The sequence below is a fragment of the Oncorhynchus mykiss genome, chromosome 23, assembly GCF_013265735.2.
Source record: "Oncorhynchus mykiss isolate Arlee chromosome 23, USDA_OmykA_1.1, whole genome shotgun sequence".
Classification (NCBI taxonomy): Eukaryota; Metazoa; Chordata; class Actinopteri; order Salmoniformes; family Salmonidae; genus Oncorhynchus; species Oncorhynchus mykiss.
The window spans coordinates 2,475,956-2,494,183 of NC_048587.1; the positions used below are offsets into that span (position 1 = coordinate 2,475,956).

The window sequence follows — 18,228 nt, forward strand, 5'->3', positions numbered from 1 at the left end:
GAGGGGGAGAGGGCAGAGAGAGAGAAAGGGAGCCCCAGAGCTTTGAGCAGAGCGGTAACAGAGGCTCAAAGTGAAGCAGCAGTAATGTTGAGAAACCCACTAACAGTTTTACACAGAATGTTTCACTCCAGTGTTTCAGGGGTCGGGCCAAGAATTCCCCAGGTCACTGCAGATTTGTCCACCTGCTTGCACGCCTATTGAGTTATTGACCTGCTAACATGAACAATGTGCTCAGCAGACACAGAGGGGAAAGCTTTGCTTTGCTGTTAAAAGTTAAATGAACAATTGTTTCTTTCAAGAATTGATCTAGTTCAAAGCCTGAGTTAATTACATGGTGGGATCTGATAAAACATGACACCACAGCTGAAATAAAGCCTCTATATCAGAAAATACATCTGTCATATTAGGCCGCTAGAAGAATCCAAACTGTTGAGGATCAGACTGCTAATCTGCATGTGGATCGCTGGAAGAATCCAAACTGTTGAGGATCAGACTGCTAATCTGCATGTGGATCGCTGGAAGAATCCAAACTGTTGAGGATCAGACTGCTAATCTGCATGTGGATCGCTGGAAGAATCCAAACTGTTGAGGATCAGACTGCTAATCTGCATGTGGATCGCTGGAAGAATCCAAACGGTTGAGGATCAGACTGCTAATCTGCATGTGGATCGCTGGAAGAATCCAAACGGTTGAGGATCAGACTGCTAATCTGCATGTGGATCGCTGGAAGAATCCAAACGGTTGAGGATCAGACTGCTAATCTGCATGTGGATCGCTGGAAGAATCCAAACTGTTGAGGATCAGACTGCTAATCTGCATGTGGATCGCTGGAAGAATCCAAACTGTTGAGGATCAGACTGCTAATCTGCATGTGGATCGCTGGAAGAATCCAAACTGTTGAGGATCAGACTGCTAATCTGCATGTGGATCGCTGGAAGAATCCAAACTGTTGAGGATCAGACTGCTAATCTGCATGTGGATCGCTGGAAGAATCCAAACTGTTGAGGATCAGACTGCTAATCTGCATGTGGATCTCAGTATGACAAAACAACATGGCTGCCTCACATTTGAAGTGTTGATATTCCACATTGCTGATATTGTGATGTATCGTTATTATTATTAAAATAAGTCTTTACTTCCTCTCCCCTTCTCTCTAAACAGCAGTGTGATTTCCTCTGAGCTCTATGAGAAAGATAAGAATGTCTGGGGACACCAGCGTGTTCAGTTCAGGAAACTATTCTGACTACCACTGTGAATGTCTGGGGACACCAGCGTGTTCAGTTCAGGAAACTATTCTGACTACCACTGTGAATGTCTGGGGACACCAGCGTGTTCAGTTCAGGAACCTATTCTGACTACCACTGTGAATGTCTGGGGACACCAGCGTGTTCAGATCAGGAACCTATTCTGACGACCACTGTGAATGTCTGGGGACACCAGCGTGTTCAGATCAGGAACCTATTCTGACTAACACTGTGAATGTCTGGGGACACCAGCGTGTTCAGTTCAGGAAACTATTCTGACTACCACTGTGAATGTCTGGGGACACCAGCGTGTTCAGTTCAGGAAACTATTCTGACTACCACTGTGAATGTCTGGGGACACCAGCGTGTTCAGTTCAGGAACCTATTCTGACTACCACTGTGAATGTCTGGGGACACCAGCGTGTTCAGTTCAGGAACCTATTCCACTAACACTGTGAATGTCTGGGGACACCAGCGTGTTCAGATCAGGAAACTATTCTGACTACCACTGTGAATGTCTGGGGACACCAGCGTGTTCAGTTCAGGAACCTATTCTGACTACCACTGTGAATGTCTGGGGACACCAGCGTGTTCAGTTCAGGAAACTATTCTGACTACCACTGTGAATGTCTGGGGACACCAGCGTGTTCAGTTCAGGAAACTATTCTGACTACCACTGTGAATGTCTGGGGACACCAGCGTGTTCAGATCAGGAACCTATTCTGACTACCACTGTGAATGTCTGGGGACACCAGCGTGTTCAGTTCAGGAAACTATTCTGACTACCACTGTGAATGTCTGGGGACACCAGCGTGTTCAGTTCAGGAACCTATTCTGACTACCACTGTGAATGTCTGGGGACACCAGCGTGTTCAGTTCAGGAACCTATTCTGACTACCACTGTGAATGTCTGGGGACACCAGCGTGTTCAGTTCAGGAACCTATTCTGACTACCACTGTGAATGTCTGGGGACACCAGCGTGTTCAGTTCAGGAACCTATTCTGACTACCACTGTGAATGTCTGGGGACACCAGCGTGTTCAGATCAGGAACCTATTCTGACTACCACTGTGAATGTCTGGGGACACCAGCGTGTTCAGTTCAGGAACCTATTCTGACGACCACTGTGAATGTCTGGGGACACCAGCGTGTTCAGTTCAGGAACCTATTCTGACGACCACTGTGAATGTCTGGGGACACCAGCGTGTTCAGTTCAGGAACCTATTCTGACTACCACTGTGAATGTCTGGGGACACCAGCGTGTTCAGATCAGGAACCTATTCTGACTACCACTGTGAATGTCTGGGGACACCAGCGTGTTCAGTTCAGGAAACTATTCTGACTAACACTGTGAATGTCTGGGGACACCAGCGTGTTCAGTTCAGGAACCTATTCTGACGACCACTGTGAATGTCTGGGGACACCAGCGTGTTCAGTTCAGGAACCTATTCTGACTACCACTGTGAATGTCTGGGGACACCAGCGTGTTCAGATCAGGAACCTATTCTGACTAACACTGTGAATGTCTGGGGACACCAGCGTGTTCAGTTCAGGAAACTATTCTGACTAACACTGTGAATGTCTGGGGACACCAGCGTGTTCAGTTCAGGAACCTATTCTGACGACCACTGTGTATGTCTGGGGACACCAGCGTGTTCAGTTCAGGAACCTATTCTGATGACCACTGTGAATGTCTGGGGACACCAGCGTGTTCAGTTCAGGAACCTATTCTGACTACCACTGTGAATGTCTGGGGACACCAGCGTGTTCAGATCAGGAACCTATTCTGACTACCACTGTGAATGTCTGGGGACACCAGCGTGTTCAGTTCAGGAACCTATTCTGACGACCACTGTGAATGTCTGGGGACACCAGCGTGTTCAGTTCAGGAACCTATTCTGACGACCACTGTGAATGTCTGGGGACACCAGCGTGTTCAGTTCGGGAACCTATTCTGACTACCACTGTGAATGTCTGGGGACACCAGCGTGTTCAGATCAGGAACCTATTCTGACTACCACTGTGAATGTCTGGGGACACCAGCGTGTTCAGTTCAGGAAACTATTCTGACTAACACTGTGAATGTCTGGGGACACCAGCGTGTTCAGTTCAGGAACCTATTCTGACGACCACTGTGAATGTCTGGGGACACCAGCGTGTTCAGTTCAGGAACCTATTCTGACTACCACTGTGAATGTCTGGGGACACCAGCGTGTTCAGATCAGGAACCTATTCTGACTAACACTGTGAATGTCTGGGGACACCAGCGTGTTCAGTTCAGGAAACTATTCTGACTAACACTGTGAATGTCTGGGGACACCAGCGTGTTCAGTTCAGGAACCTATTCTGACGACCACTGTGTATGTCTGGGGACACCAGCGTGTTCAGTTCAGGAACCTATTCTGATGACCACTGTGAATGTCTGGGGACACCAGCGTGTTCAGTTCAGGAAACTATTCTGACTACCACTGTGAATGTCTGGGGACACCAGCGTGTTCAGTTCAGGAAACTATTCTGACGACCACTGTGAATGTCTGGGGACACCAGCGTGTTCAGTTCAGGAAACTATTCTGACTACCACTGTGAATGTCTGGGGACACCAGCGTGTTCAGTTCAGGAACCTATTCTGACTAACACTGTGAATGTCTGGGGACACCAGCGTGTTCAGTTCAGGAAACTATTCTGACGACCACTGTGAATGTCTGGGGACACCAGCGTGTTCAGTTCAGGAAACTATTCTGACTAACACTGTGAATGTCTGGGGACACCAGCGTGTTCAGTTCAGGAAACTATTCTGACGACCACTGTGAATGTCACACAGAACAATATTACTTCACAAAGAAACAAGCTGATGATCTAATACATATGTTCCAGGCATGAAAATACAAACATGTCCGTGTGCCAAGCAGCAGATATATGTCTGGAAGTCTGCCGCACATTCCCTCTCCTCTCTCTGCACCCCCAGCCCAAGTCACAGGGCTGACTGAATAGTCCCAAGTCACAGGGCTGCCTGAATAGTCCCAAGTCACAGGGCTGCCTGAATAGTCCAAGTCACAGGGCTGCCTGAATAGTCCAAGTCACAGGGCTGACTGAATAGTCCCAAGTCACAGGGCTGACTGAATAGTCCCAAGTCACAGGGCTGACTGAATAGTCCCAAGTCACAGGGCTGACTGAATAGTCCCAAGTCACAGGGCTGACTGAATAGTCCCAAGTCACAGGGCTGCCTGAATAGTCCAAGTCACAGGGCTGCCTGAATAGTCCAAGTCACAGGGCTGACTGAATAGTCCCAAGTCACAGGGCTGACTGTTTAGTCCCAAGTCACAGGGCTGACTGAATAGTCCCAAGTCACAGGGCTGTCTGTTTAGTCCCAAGTCACAGGGCTGACTGAATAGTCCAAGTCACAGGGCTGACTGAATAGTCCCAAGTCACAGGGCTGACTGAATAGTCCCAAGTCACAGGGCTGCCTGAATAGTCCCACGTCACAGGGCTGCCTGAATAGTCCCAAGTCACAGGGCTGACTGTTTAGTCCAAGTCACAGGGCTGCCTGAATAGTCCCAAGTCACAGGGCTGCCTGTTTAGTGCCAAGTCACAGGGCTGACTGTTTAGTCCCAAGTCACAGGGCTGCCTGATTAGTCCCAAGTTACAGGGCTGCCTGATTAGTCCAAGTCACAGGGCTGCCTGAATAGTCCAAGTCACAGGGCTGCCTGTTTAGTCCCAAGTCACAGGGCTGACTGAATAGTCCCAAGTCACAGGGCTGCCTGAATAGTCCCAAGTCACAGGGCTGCCTGAATAGTCCCAAGTCACAGGGCTGCCTGAATAGTCCCAAGTCACAGGGCTGACTGTTTAGTCCAAGTCACAGGGCTGCCTGAATAGTCCCAAGTCACAGGGCTGCCTGTTTAGTGCCAAGTCACAGGGCTGACTGTTTAGTCCCAAGTCACAGGGCTGCCTGATTAGTCCCAAGTTACAGGGCTGCCTGATTAGTCCAAGTCACAGGGCTGCCTGAATAGTCCAAGTCACAGGGCTGCCTGTTTAGTCCCAAGTCACAGGGCTGCCTGTTTAGTCCCAAGTCACAGGGCTGACTGAATAGTCCCAAGTCACAGGGCTGTCTGTTTAGTCCCAAGTCACAGGGCTGCCTGAATAGTCCAAGTCACAGGGCTGCCTGAATAGTCCAAGTCACAGGGCTGCCTGTTTAGTCCCAAGTCACAGGGCTGCCTGTTTAGTCCCAAGTCACAGGGCTGCCTGAATTGTCCAAGTCACAGGGCTGCCTGTTTAGTCCAAGTCACAGGGCTGCCTGAATAGTCCCAAGTCACAGGGCTGCCTGTTTAGTGCCAAGTCACAGGGCTGACTGTTTAGTCCCAAGTCATAGGGCTGCCTGATTAGTCCCAAGTTACAGGGCTGCCTGATTAGTCCAAGTCACAGGGCTGCCTGAATAGTCCAAGTCACAGGGCTGCCTGTTTAGTCCCAAGTCACAGGGCTGCCTGTTTAGTCCCAAGTCACAGGGCTGACTGAATAGTCCCAAGTCACAGGGCTGTCTGTTTAGTCCCAAGTCACAGGGCTGACTGAATAGTCCCAAGTCACAGGGCTGCCTGTTTAGTCCCAAGTCACAGGGCTGACTGAATAGTCCCAAGTCACAGGGCTGCCTGAATAGTCCAAGTCACAGGGCTGACTGTTTAGTCCAAGTCACAGGGCTGCCTGTTTAGTCCAAGTCACAGGGCTGCCTGTTTAGTCCAAGTCACAGGGCTGCCTGTTTAGTCCCAAGTCACAGGGCTGCCTGTTTAGTCCAAGTCACAGGGCTGCCTGAATAGTCCAAGTCACAGGGCTGACTGTTTAGTCCCAAGTCACAGGGCTGCCTGATTAGTCCCAAGTTACAGGGCTGCCTGATTAGTCCAAGTCACAGGGCTGCCTGAATAGTCCAAGTCACAGGGCTGCCTGTTTAGTCCCAAGTCACAGGGCTGCCTGTTTAGTCCCAAGTCACAGGGCTGACTGAATAGTCCCAAGTCACAGGGCTGACTGAATAGTCCCAAGTCACAGGGCTGCCTGAATAGTCCCAAGTCACAGGGTTTGTGTTGATGTGCAGTGTTACAACAGCTAGGTAGAGTAACATACAGTTGAGGGAGCGTAGTGTTACAACAGCTAGGTAGAGTAACATACAGTTGAGGGAGCTTAGTGTTGATGTGCAGTGTTACAACAGCTAGGCAGAGTAACATACAGTTGAGGGAGCTTAGTGTTGATGTGCAGTGTTACAACAGCTAGGCAGAGTAACATACAGTTGAGGGAGCTTAGTGTTGATGTGTAGTGTTACAACAGCTAGGTAGAGTAACATACAGTTGAGGGAGCGTAGTGTTACAACAGCTAGGTAGAGTAACATACAGTTGAGGGAGCGTAGTGTTACAACAGCTAGGTAGAGTAACATACAGTTGAGGGAGCGTAGTGTTACAACAGCTAGGTAGAGTAACATACAGTTGAGGGAGCGTAGTGTTACAACAGCTAGGCAGAGTTACATACAGTTGAGGGAGCTTAGTGTTGATGTGCAGTGTTGCAACAGCTAGGTAGAGTAACATACAGTTGAGGGAGCGTAGTGTTACAACAGCTAGGCAGAGTTACATACAGTTGAGGGAGCTTAGTGTTGATGTGTAGTGTTACAACAGCTAGGCAGAGTAACATACAGTTGAGGGAGCTTAGTGTTGATGTGTAGTGTTACAACAGCTAGGTAGAGTAACATACAGTTGAGGGAGCTTAGTGTTGATGTGTAGTGTTGCAACAGCTAGGTAGAGTAACATACAGTTGAGGGAGCTTAGTGTTACAACAGCTAGGTAGAGTAACATAGTCAAACTGCTGATGGATTCAGATACTGATCTATTTATAGAAAGCTGTTTTACTTCTGCCTGACTAAAAGCATTATTCCTGGGGGTTGCCAGGACGGCCGCAGCTTCGGCAGTGTGCTGCTGATATTCACAGAGAGGAGAAAAGCTGTCCAACAACTGGCTCCAATATCATGGAAACCATGAGGACAATATACTTTAGTTTTGCTCCCAGGGTGCATCCCAAATGACACCCTATTCCTTCTTATTGCACTACTTTTGACCAGAGCCCATTGGTCCCCATAGTGCACTGGGGAACAGGATGTCATTTAAGACCATGGCCTAACCTCTTCTAGTTTCTGTTCTGTTCCAACTGATGACATCACACATAATAACACCACAGCCTTCCATCTGATTAATAAATACACAACAACTGATGACATCACACATAATAACACCACGGCCTTCCATCTGATTAATAAATACACAACAACTGATGACATCACACATAATAACACCACGGCCTTCCATCTGATTAATAAATACACAACAACTGATGGTTAATAAGGTAATAACATGGCTACATTACACTGTGCTACCAGGTAATAACATGGGCTACATTACACTGTGCTACCAGGTAATAACAGGGCTACATTACACTGTGCTACCAGGTAATAACATGGGCTTCATTACACTGTGCTACCAGGTAATAACATGGGCTTCATTACACTGTGCTACCAGGTAATAACATGGGCTTCATTACACTGTGCTACCAGGTAATAACATGGGCTTCATTACACTGTGCTACCAGGTAATAACATGGGCTTCATTACACTGTGCTACCAGCTAATAACATGGGCTACATTACACTGTGCTACCAGGTAATAACATGGGCTACATTACACTGTGCTACCAGGTAATAACATGGGCTTCATTACACTGTGCTACCAGGTAATAACAGGGCTTCATTACACTGTGCTACCAGGTAATAACATGGGCTACATTACACTGTGCTACCAGATAATAACATGGGCTACATTACACTGTGCTATCTGGTAATAACATGGGCTACATTACACTGTGCTACCAGGTAATAACATGGGCTACATTACACTGTGCTACCAGGTAATAACATGGGCTACATTACACTGTGCTACCAGGTAATAACATGGGCTACATTACACTGTGCTACCAGGTAATAACATGGCTACATTACACTGTGCTACCAGGTAATAACATGGGCATCCTTACACTGTGCTATCTGGTAATAACATGGGCTACATTACACTGTGCTACCAGGTAATAACATGGGCTTCATTACACTGTGCTACCAGGTAATAACATGGACTACATTACACTGTGCTACCAGGTAATAACATGGGCTACATTACACTGTGCTACCAGGTAATAACATGGGCTACATTACACTGTGCTACCAGGTAATAACATGGGCTTCATTACACTGTGCTACCAGGTAATAACATGGACTACATTACACTGTGCTACCAGGTAATAACATGGGCTACATTACACTGTGCTACCAGGTAATAACATGGGCTACATTACACTGTGCTACCAGGTAATAACATGGGCTACATTACACTGTGCTACCAGGTAATAACATGGCTACATTACACTGTGCTACCAGGTAATAACATGGGCTTCCTTACACTGTGCTATCTGGTAATAACATGGGCTACATTACACTGTGCTACCAGGTAATAACATGGGCTTCATTACACTGTGCTACCAGGTAATAACATGGACTACATTACACTGTGCTACCAGGTAATAACATGGGCTACATTACACTGTGCTACCAGGTAATAACATGGGCTACATTACACTGTGCTACCAGGTAATAACATGGGCTACATTACACTGTGCTACCAGGTAATAACATGGGCTACATTACACTGTGCTACCAGGTAATAACATGGGCTACATTACACTGTGCTACCAGGTAATAACATGGGCTACATTACACTGTGCTGCCAGGTAATAACATGGGCTACATTACACTGTGCTACCAGGTAATAACAGGGCTACATTGCACTGTGCTATCAGGTAATAACATGGGCTACATTACACTGTGCTATCAGGTAATAACATGGGCTACATTACACTGTGCTACCAGGTAATAACATGGGCTTCATTACACTGTGCTACCAGGTAATAACAGGGCAACATTACACTGTGCTACCAGGTAATAACATGGGCTTCATTACACTGTGCTACCAGGTAATAACAGGGCTACATTACACTGTCCTATCTGGTAATAACATGGCTACATTACACTGTGCTATCTGGTAATAACATGGGCTACATTACACTGTGCTACCAGGTAATAACATGGGCTACATTACACTGTGCTACCAGTTAATAACAGCGCTACATTACACTGTGCTACCAGGTAATAACATGGGCTACATTACACTGTGCTACTAGGTAATACCAGGGCTACATTACACTGTGCTACCAGGTAATAACAGGGCAACATTACACTGTGCTACCAGGTAATAACATGGGCTACATTACACTGTGCTACCAGGTAATAACATGGCTACATTACACTGTGCTACCAGGTAATAACATGGGCTACATTACACTGTGCTACCAGGTAATAACATGGCTACATTACACTGTGCTACAAGGTAATAACATGGCTACATTACACTGTGCTACCAGGTAATAACATGGCTACATTACACTGTGCTACCAGGTAATAACCTGGCTACATTACACTGTGCTACCAGGTAATAACAGGGCTACATTACACTGTGCTACCAGGTAATAACATGGCTACATTACACTGTGCTACCAGGTAATAACATGGCTATATACAGGAAGTACCAGGTAATAACATGGCTATATACAGGAAGCACCAGGTAATAACATGGTTATATACAGGAAGTACCAGGTAATAACATGGTTATATACAGGAAGTACCAGGTAATAACATGGTTATATACAGGAAGTACCAGGTAATAACATGGCTATATACAGGAAGTACCAGGTAATAACATGGCTATATACAGGAAGTACCAGGTAATAACATGGCTATATACAGGAAGTACCAGGTAATAACATGGCTACATTACACTGTGCTACCAGGTAATAACATGGGCTTCATTACACTGTGCTATCTGGTAATAACATGGCTACATTACACTGTGCTACCAGGTAATAACAGGGCTACATTACACTGTGCTACCAGGTAATAACATGGCTACATTACACTGTGCTACAAGGTAATAACATGGCTATATACAGGAAGTACCAGGTAATAACATGGCTATATACAGGAAGTAACAGGTAATAACTTGGCTACATACAGGAAGTACCAGTACTGAGTAAATGTGCAGGGGTACCAGGTAATGACATAGATAAGTACATATAGGTAAATCAAATCAAACTTTATTTGTCACCTGCGCCGAATACAACAGGTGTAGGTAGACCTTATTGTGAAATTCTTACTTACAAGCCATTAACCAACAGTGCAGAAAATATTTACCAAATAAACTAAAGTAAAAAAACAATAAAAAGTAACAGATTAAAATAACAATAACAAGGCAATATACAGGGGGGTACCATTACTGAGTCAATGTGGAGGCTATATACAGGGGGTACCAGTACTGAGTCAATGTGGAGGCTATATACAGGGGGTACCGGTACAGAGTCAATGTGGAGGCTATATACAGGGGGGTACCGGTACAGAGTCAATGTGGAGACTATATACAGGGGGTACCGGTACAGAGTCAATGTGGAGGCTATATACAGGGGGTACCGGTACAGAGTCAATGTGGAGGCTATATACAGGGGGGTACCGGTACAGAGTCAATGTGGAGACTATATACAGGGGGTACCATTACTGAGTCAATGTGGAGGCTGTATACAGGGGGTACCGGTACAGAGTCAATGTGGAGGCTATATACAGGGGGGTACCGGTACAGAGTCAATGTGGAGGCTGTATACAGGGGGTACCAGTACTGAGTCAATGTGGAGGCTATATACAGGGGGTACCGGTACAGAGTCAATGTGGAGGCTATATACAGGGGGTACCGGTACAGAGTCAATGTGGAGGCTGTATACAGGGGGTACCGGTACAGAGTCAATGTGGAGGCTATATACAGGGGGGTACCGGTACAGAGTCAATGTGGAGGCTGTATACAGGGGGTACCGGTACAGAGTCAATGTGGAGGCTATATACAGGGGGTACCGGTACAGAGTCAATGTGGAGACTATATACAGGGGGTACCAGTACAGAGTCAATGTAGAGACTATATACAGGGGGTACCAGTACAGAGTCAATGTAGAGACTATATACAGGGGGTACCGGTACAGAGTCAATGTGGAGGCTATATACAGGGGGTACCAGTACAGAGTCAATGTGGAGGCTATATACAGGGGGGTACCATTACTGAGTCAATGTGGAGGCTATATACAGGGGGGTACCGGTACAGAGTCAATGTGGAGACTATATACAGGGGGTACCAGTACAGAGTCAATGTAGAGACTATATACAGGGGGTACCGGTACAGAGTCAATGTGGAGGCTATATACAGGGGGTACCAGTACAGAGTCAATGTGGAGGCTATATACAGGGGGTACCATTACTGAGTCAATGTGGAGGCTATATACAGGGGGGTACCATTACTGAGTCAATGTGGAGGCTATATACAGGGGGGTACCATTACTGAGTCAATGTGGAGGCTATATACAGGGGGGTACCATTACTGAGTCAATGTGGAGGCTACATACAGGGGGTACCATTACTGAGTCAATGTGGAGGCTATATACAGGGGGTACCAGTACAGAGTCAATGTGGAGGCTATATACAGGGGGTACCGGTACAGAGTCAATGTGGAGGCTATATACAGGGTGTTACGGTACAGAGTCAATGTGGAGGCTACATACAGGGGGTACCGGTACAGAGTCAATGTGGAGGCTATATACAGGGGGGTACCATTACTGAGTCAATGTGGAGGCTATATACAGGGGGTACCAGTACTGAGTCAATGTGGAGGCTATATACAGGGGGGTACCAGTACTGAGTCAATGTGGAGGCTATATACAGGGGGTACCATTACTGAGTCAATGTGGAGGCTATATACAGGGAGTACCATTACTGAGTCAATGTGGAGGCTATATACAGGGGGGTACCATTACTGAGTCAATGTGGAGGCTATATACAGGGAGTACCATTACTGAGTCAATGTGGAGGCTATATACAGGGGGTACCGGTACAGAGTCAATGTGGAGGCTATATACAGGGGGGTACCATTACTGAGTCAATGTGGAGGCTATATACAGGGGGGTACCATTACTGAGTCAATGTGGAGGCTATATACAGGGGGGTACCATTACTGAGTCAATGTGGAGGCTATATACAGGGGGGTACCATTACTGAGTCAATGTGGAGGCTATATACAGGGGGGTACCATTACTGAGTCAATGTGGAGGCTATATACAGGGGGTACCATTACTGAGTCAATGTGGAGGCTATATACAGGGGGGTACCATTACTGAGTCAATGTGGAGGCTATATACAGGGGGGTACCATTACTGAGTCAATGTGGAGGCTATATACAGGGGGTACCATTACTGAGTCAATGTGGAGGCTATATACAGGGGGTACCAGTACAGAGTCAATGTGGAGGCTATATACAGGGAGTACCGGTACAGAGTCAATGTGGAGACTATATACAGGGGGCACCGGTACAGAGTCAATGTGGAGGCTATATACAGGGGGTACCGGTACAGAGTCAATGTGGAGGCTATATACAGGGGGTACCATTACAGAGTCAATGTGGAGGCTATATACAGGGGGTACCATTACTGAGTCAATGTGGAGGCTATATACAGGGGGTACCATTACTGAGTCAATGTGGAGGCTATATACAGGGGGTACCGGTACAGAGTCAATGTGGAGGCTATATACAGGGGGTACCATTACTGAGTCAATGTGGAGGCTATATACAGGGGGTACCATTACTGAGTCAATGTGGAGGCTATATACAGGGGGTACCATTACTGAGTCAATGTGGAGGCTATATACAGGGGGTACTATTACTGAGTCAATGTGGAGGCTATATACAGGGGGTACCATTACTGAGTCAATGTGGAGGCTATATACAGGGGGTACCGGTACAGAGTCAATGTGGAGGCTATATACAGGGGGTACCGGTACAGAGTCAATGTGGAGACTATATACAGGGGGTACTGGTACAGAGTCAATGTGGAGGCTATATACAGGGGGTACTGGTACAGAGTCAATGTGGAGGCTATATACAGGTGGTACTGGTACAGAGTCAATGTGGAAGCTATATACAGGGGGTACCGGTACAGAGTCAATGTAGAGGCTATATACAGGGGGTACCATTACTGAGTCAATGTGGAGGCTATATACAGGGGGTACCATTACTGAGTCAATGTGGAGGCTATATACAGGGGGTACTATTACTGAGTCAATGTGGAGGCTATATACAGGGGGTACCATTACTGAGTCAATGTGGAGGCTATATACAGGGGGTACCGGTACAGAGTCAATGTGGAGGCTATATACAGAGGGTACCGGTACAGAGTCAATGTGGAAGCTATATACAGGGGGTACCGGTACAGAGTCAATGTGGAGGCTATATACAGGGGGTACCATTACTGAGTCAATGTGGAGGCTATATACAGGGGGTACTATTACTGAGTCAATGTGGAGGCTATATACAGGGGGTACCATTACTGAGTCAATGTGGAGGCTATATACAGGGGGTACCGGTACAGAGTCAATGTGGAGACTATATACAGGGGGTACTGGTACAGAGTCAATGTGGAGGCTATATACAGGGGGTACTGGTACAGAGTCAATGTGGAAGCTATATACAGGGGGTACCGGTACAGAGTCAATGTAGAGGCTATATACAGCGGGCACAGGTTAGTCTGGGTAATTTGTACATGTAGGTAGGGGTGACGTGACTATGCATAGATAATAAAGAGCTAGTAACAGCAGTGTAAATAGTCCGGTGGCCGTTTGAGAGAGTCTCTCTCTCTCTCTCTCTCTCTCTCTCTCTCTCTCTCTCTCTCTCTCTCTCTCTCTCTCTCTCTCTCTCTCTCTCTCTCTCTCTCTCTCTCTCTCTCTCTCTCTCTCTCTCTCTCTCTCTCTCTCTCTCTCTCTCTCTCTCTCTCTCTCTCTCTCTCTCTCTCTCTCTCTCTCTCTCTCTCTCTCTCTCTCTCTCTCTCTCTCTCTCTCTCTCTCACCTAATTTCCATTTTTATGGATAGGCATGTGAGTTATTCTGTACAAATGCTAATGTAATTCAGTTTTCCAATTTGCTGAGGGCAGTATAAATGTTGTGGCAGCGAGGGGCACTGTGGGTGTCAAATTACTAGTGGCCAGGTTCACACTCAATCACATTGTTGTTTAGATTCTCCATATGGGGCTAATTTTCCTACAGCTCTTAAAACATTCAGGAACTAATGGCTGACACACACACAGTTTAACATGATCAGATTACGTGACTAATCATTGATTATAACTGATCAATAAAACATACAATAACCCTAGCATCGGTTATCCTAAATTATAAACTGGGTGGTTCGAGAACTGAATGCTGATTGGCTGAATACCACGGGTATGACAAAACATGTATTTTTACTGCTCTTATTATATTGGTAACCAGTTTATAACAGCAATAAGGCACCTTGGGGGTTTGTGATATACGGCCAATATACCACGGCTAAGGGCTGAGTCCATGCACTCCGAGTTGGCTATATACCACACCCGCTCGTGCCTTATTGCTTAATTATACTGAACTTGTTTTGAATAAAGTGTTGTCCTTGGGCTGGTAATCCTATCCACCTTGCTGTCTCTGGAACACCTATCATGTAAACTGTAATTATTTATTGTCATGGGCCTAGTTAAATAAAGGGTCAATAAAAATGTAATTATAAAAAATGTACTCAACACATTTGAGAGAAAATAATTCACCATGCTTGTGGGAGGAGGAGGAGAGGAGGAGAAGGAGGAGGAGGGAGGAGGAAGAGGAGAGGGGGTGAAGGGGGATGGGAGGATGGGAGGAGGAGGAGGTGGAGGGGGGAGGAGGGGGATGGGAGCTTGGGAGGAGGAGGAGAGGAGGAGAAGGAGGAGGAGGAGGGAGGAGGAAGAGGAGAGGGGGTGTAGGGGGATGGGAGGATGGGAGGAGGAGGTGGAGGAGGGGGATGGGAGGAGGAGGAGAGGATGAGGGGGATGGGAGCTTAGGAGGAGGAGGAGAGGAGGTGGAGGGGAGACAGGGAAGGAGGAGGAGAGGAGGCGGGTAGGAGAGGAGGAGGGGTGGGAAGAGGGTAGCTCTAACAGATGACAAGTTAGTTAGAGGGTCTGAATATGGGTCTAGTTAACTGAACTAACAGCAGGTTAACTCTGGTTTTACTATTTTCCACCGTGTTACATTGACTAAACATCCAGCTCTATTCAGACTGAAGTTTCTCTAATATCCCCCATCGTTCATCTTTCTGCAGTGAGACCTTGACATTCTCCGGAGCAGCAGAGATACAGAAAACCTGTTGCTTATTATGAGAAGGAAATGTGATCCTCCGCTCCTCGGGGGGTTCAGTGAGAGAGGAGTTGTTTTCTTTGTAATGTGTCTGACTGATTACAGCAGCATAACAACATAAAATACATTCATCCTTTACTACGCTACATTAGCGATGTGGCCAGCCGCTGAGCGTTTCCACTCCATTGCCTTGTTCCATAATACATTACATTCTTGAAATAGCGCATATAATAATGCACGCAGCGCAACTCATCAAGTCGATGCGGCAATTAAAGGGTTAAGTTTTCATGCATTTTTCTTTCTCACAAATTGCCCTGATAGCAGATGCCCCTATCAGCGATACGGAATGAAGCTGCAGCACTTTTCCGTAATAACCTTCACAAATGTCAGCCGACCCGTTAAGGCATCCCAGCTTGGTGCTTTATCTGCTTGTAAATCAATTCCCACAGCCCGGAGAGGGTATGGAGAAAATGTCCGCTTACAATACTTGTAGTCTAGTGTGAACGCAGCTGATTCAGGTCTATAATAAAGGCATTGCTTAACATTTGGAGCTGTCTAATAAACGTGACAGATCACATTCACAGACCGGCTGCCGCGGTCCTTCCCGCTCTAGGTTGTTAATGTAGCTTTACAAAACGCACATGACAATCAAGAATTCCAATTCATCATATTGACAACCAGTCATGAGGCAATCTGCTCGACACTGACAAAATACGGCTTTTGATTAATGGTCTCATGCTTAGGATATCCGCACGGTTCTACTAAACGGGGATATGAAATATGAAAAGTAGTGATCTAACAACTTTATAATATCACAATCGATGCTTTCACACAGATGGCCAATATATATATATATATATATAGGCCTATTTCATCAAACTAAAATAAGCGACAAAACAAAATGACTAGTCAGCGCTAGAGCCAGGGGATTGTGTAGAGAGGACAGCAGGTAATTTCAGGCCCCATTAGTAGCCTATGTGACATGAATAACCGCATCGGTTGTCTCACTAGAGGAAATACGAGGTGTTATCCGTTTTTGTGTCACACAGAAAGCGGAATCGAGATAGCAGCTCCATTTTGGTCATACCACCGACACAGACATTATTTTAAATGTTATTCGCAGAAGAATGCAGTCTATAATTTATCACACAAAGTATAAGGCAGAAAGAAAATGTGTAATCACCTCTCCGTGACTGACAGTCCGTCCCTGAGGGGTGTCTTCGGGGAGAAAATAAAGTTTGGAGCTGGATAAAAGTTGTTTTCTGCTTCTTTCTTCCCATAACAGCTGTAGCTCCGCTATGCAGAGCGGTTCCCCGGGTCTACACCTCACTAGGAAAAAGTCTCCCAGAGACAGGATCCGAGGATTGGCTTCAATGTCAAACCTAAAAGCCTTGTAGAAAATGTAAGGTCCGTGAAAACCGCAAGGTGAGCCGAGCCACTGCGGAAACAGCGATAAGTCATTCATTTCACGGATCACCCAGTACCAGGCATATAAAACAAGCACAAATCAAAAGCAACATGCACTTGATTGAATTGAAACGTTAAAACCGTATAACGATCGCAATATGATTTAAAGGGTACTTTTTTAAAAAACAAATGATCTGATAGAACATAATGATTTATAAAATAGCCTATAAAATGTTGTTAAAAAGTTTCCTGTATTCATGCATTATTATTATATATAACACAATATCCGTAACTTTGGCTTCCATCACTAAGAAATTAAATGCGATAAAAGAGAATCGGGGTAGATAATGATAAATACCGTGAGTGAGTTGGGCTCCATCTCGACGCTCTCAACATTCACTCCAAAACTGTCCGCTTGAATGGACTGCTAAACGGTCCTGGAAGGGAGCAATATATGCGCACGCAGTATTGCGTCCTGCGTCAATATGAAATCTAAATATTAGCAATCTAGTACACCCAAAATGTATGAAAATGTAGTCTAATATTTCTTCAGTGTACTTTATTTCAAATGTACATTTTTGTTGTAGAATTGCAAAAGGAAATAGCCATGATAAATTCCAAAAGGCATGGGTGCATGCCCTCATAGAGAGGCTGGTGTGAAATCCATATCCATTAAAACATCAGGATGATCTAATTATTGTGATCTGCTCTTGCCGACAGGACAATATCCACATACCGGTGATGCTGCGATACAAACTATATTTATTCAGAACGATTTCAGCCTATAATCATCCAATATGTGTAATAACACAGTTATGTCTCTGTCAGGACCTGAAGCAAGGACGTTTGAATATGTAATAATAAAAAATATCATTTCCTGCAGAGATGCAAGGTCTCTTTCTCTCTCTCTGTCTCTCTCTGTCTCTCTCTTCCCTATCTCTATGTCTCTCTCTTCCCTATCTCTCTATGTCTCTCTCTGTCTCTCTCTTCCCTATCTCTCTATGTCTCTCTCTTCCCTATCTCTCTATGTCTCTCTCTGTCTCTCTCTTCCCTATCTCTATGTCTCTCTCTATGTCTCTCTCTATGTCTCTCTCTGTCTCTCTCTTCCCTATCTCTCTATGTCTCTCTCTCTCTCTCTCTGTCTCTCTCTGTCTCTCTCTGTCTCTCTCTGTCTCTCTATGTCTCTCTCTTCCCTATCTCTATGTCTCTCTCTGTCTCTCTCTTCCCTATCTCT

General features: G+C 45.9%; 1 protein-coding gene across 1 annotated transcript in view; it reads right to left on the reverse strand.

The window, feature by feature from the left end:
• The window catches only part of LOC118943863 (AT-rich interactive domain-containing protein 5B-like), a 105,331-nt gene extending 87,935 nt beyond the window's left edge, over positions 1-17,396 (reverse strand). The window contains exons 1-2 of the mRNA XM_036960207.1: positions 17,353-17,396; positions 16,771-17,025 (exon numbers count right to left, since the gene is read on the reverse strand). Coding sequence (XP_036816102.1) covers positions 16,771-17,025; positions 17,353-17,373 — 276 coding nt within the window. The 5' untranslated portion in view covers positions 17,374-17,396. The remainder of the gene's footprint in view (positions 1-16,770; positions 17,026-17,352) is intronic.
• Positions 17,397-18,228: the final 832 nt, after the last annotated feature.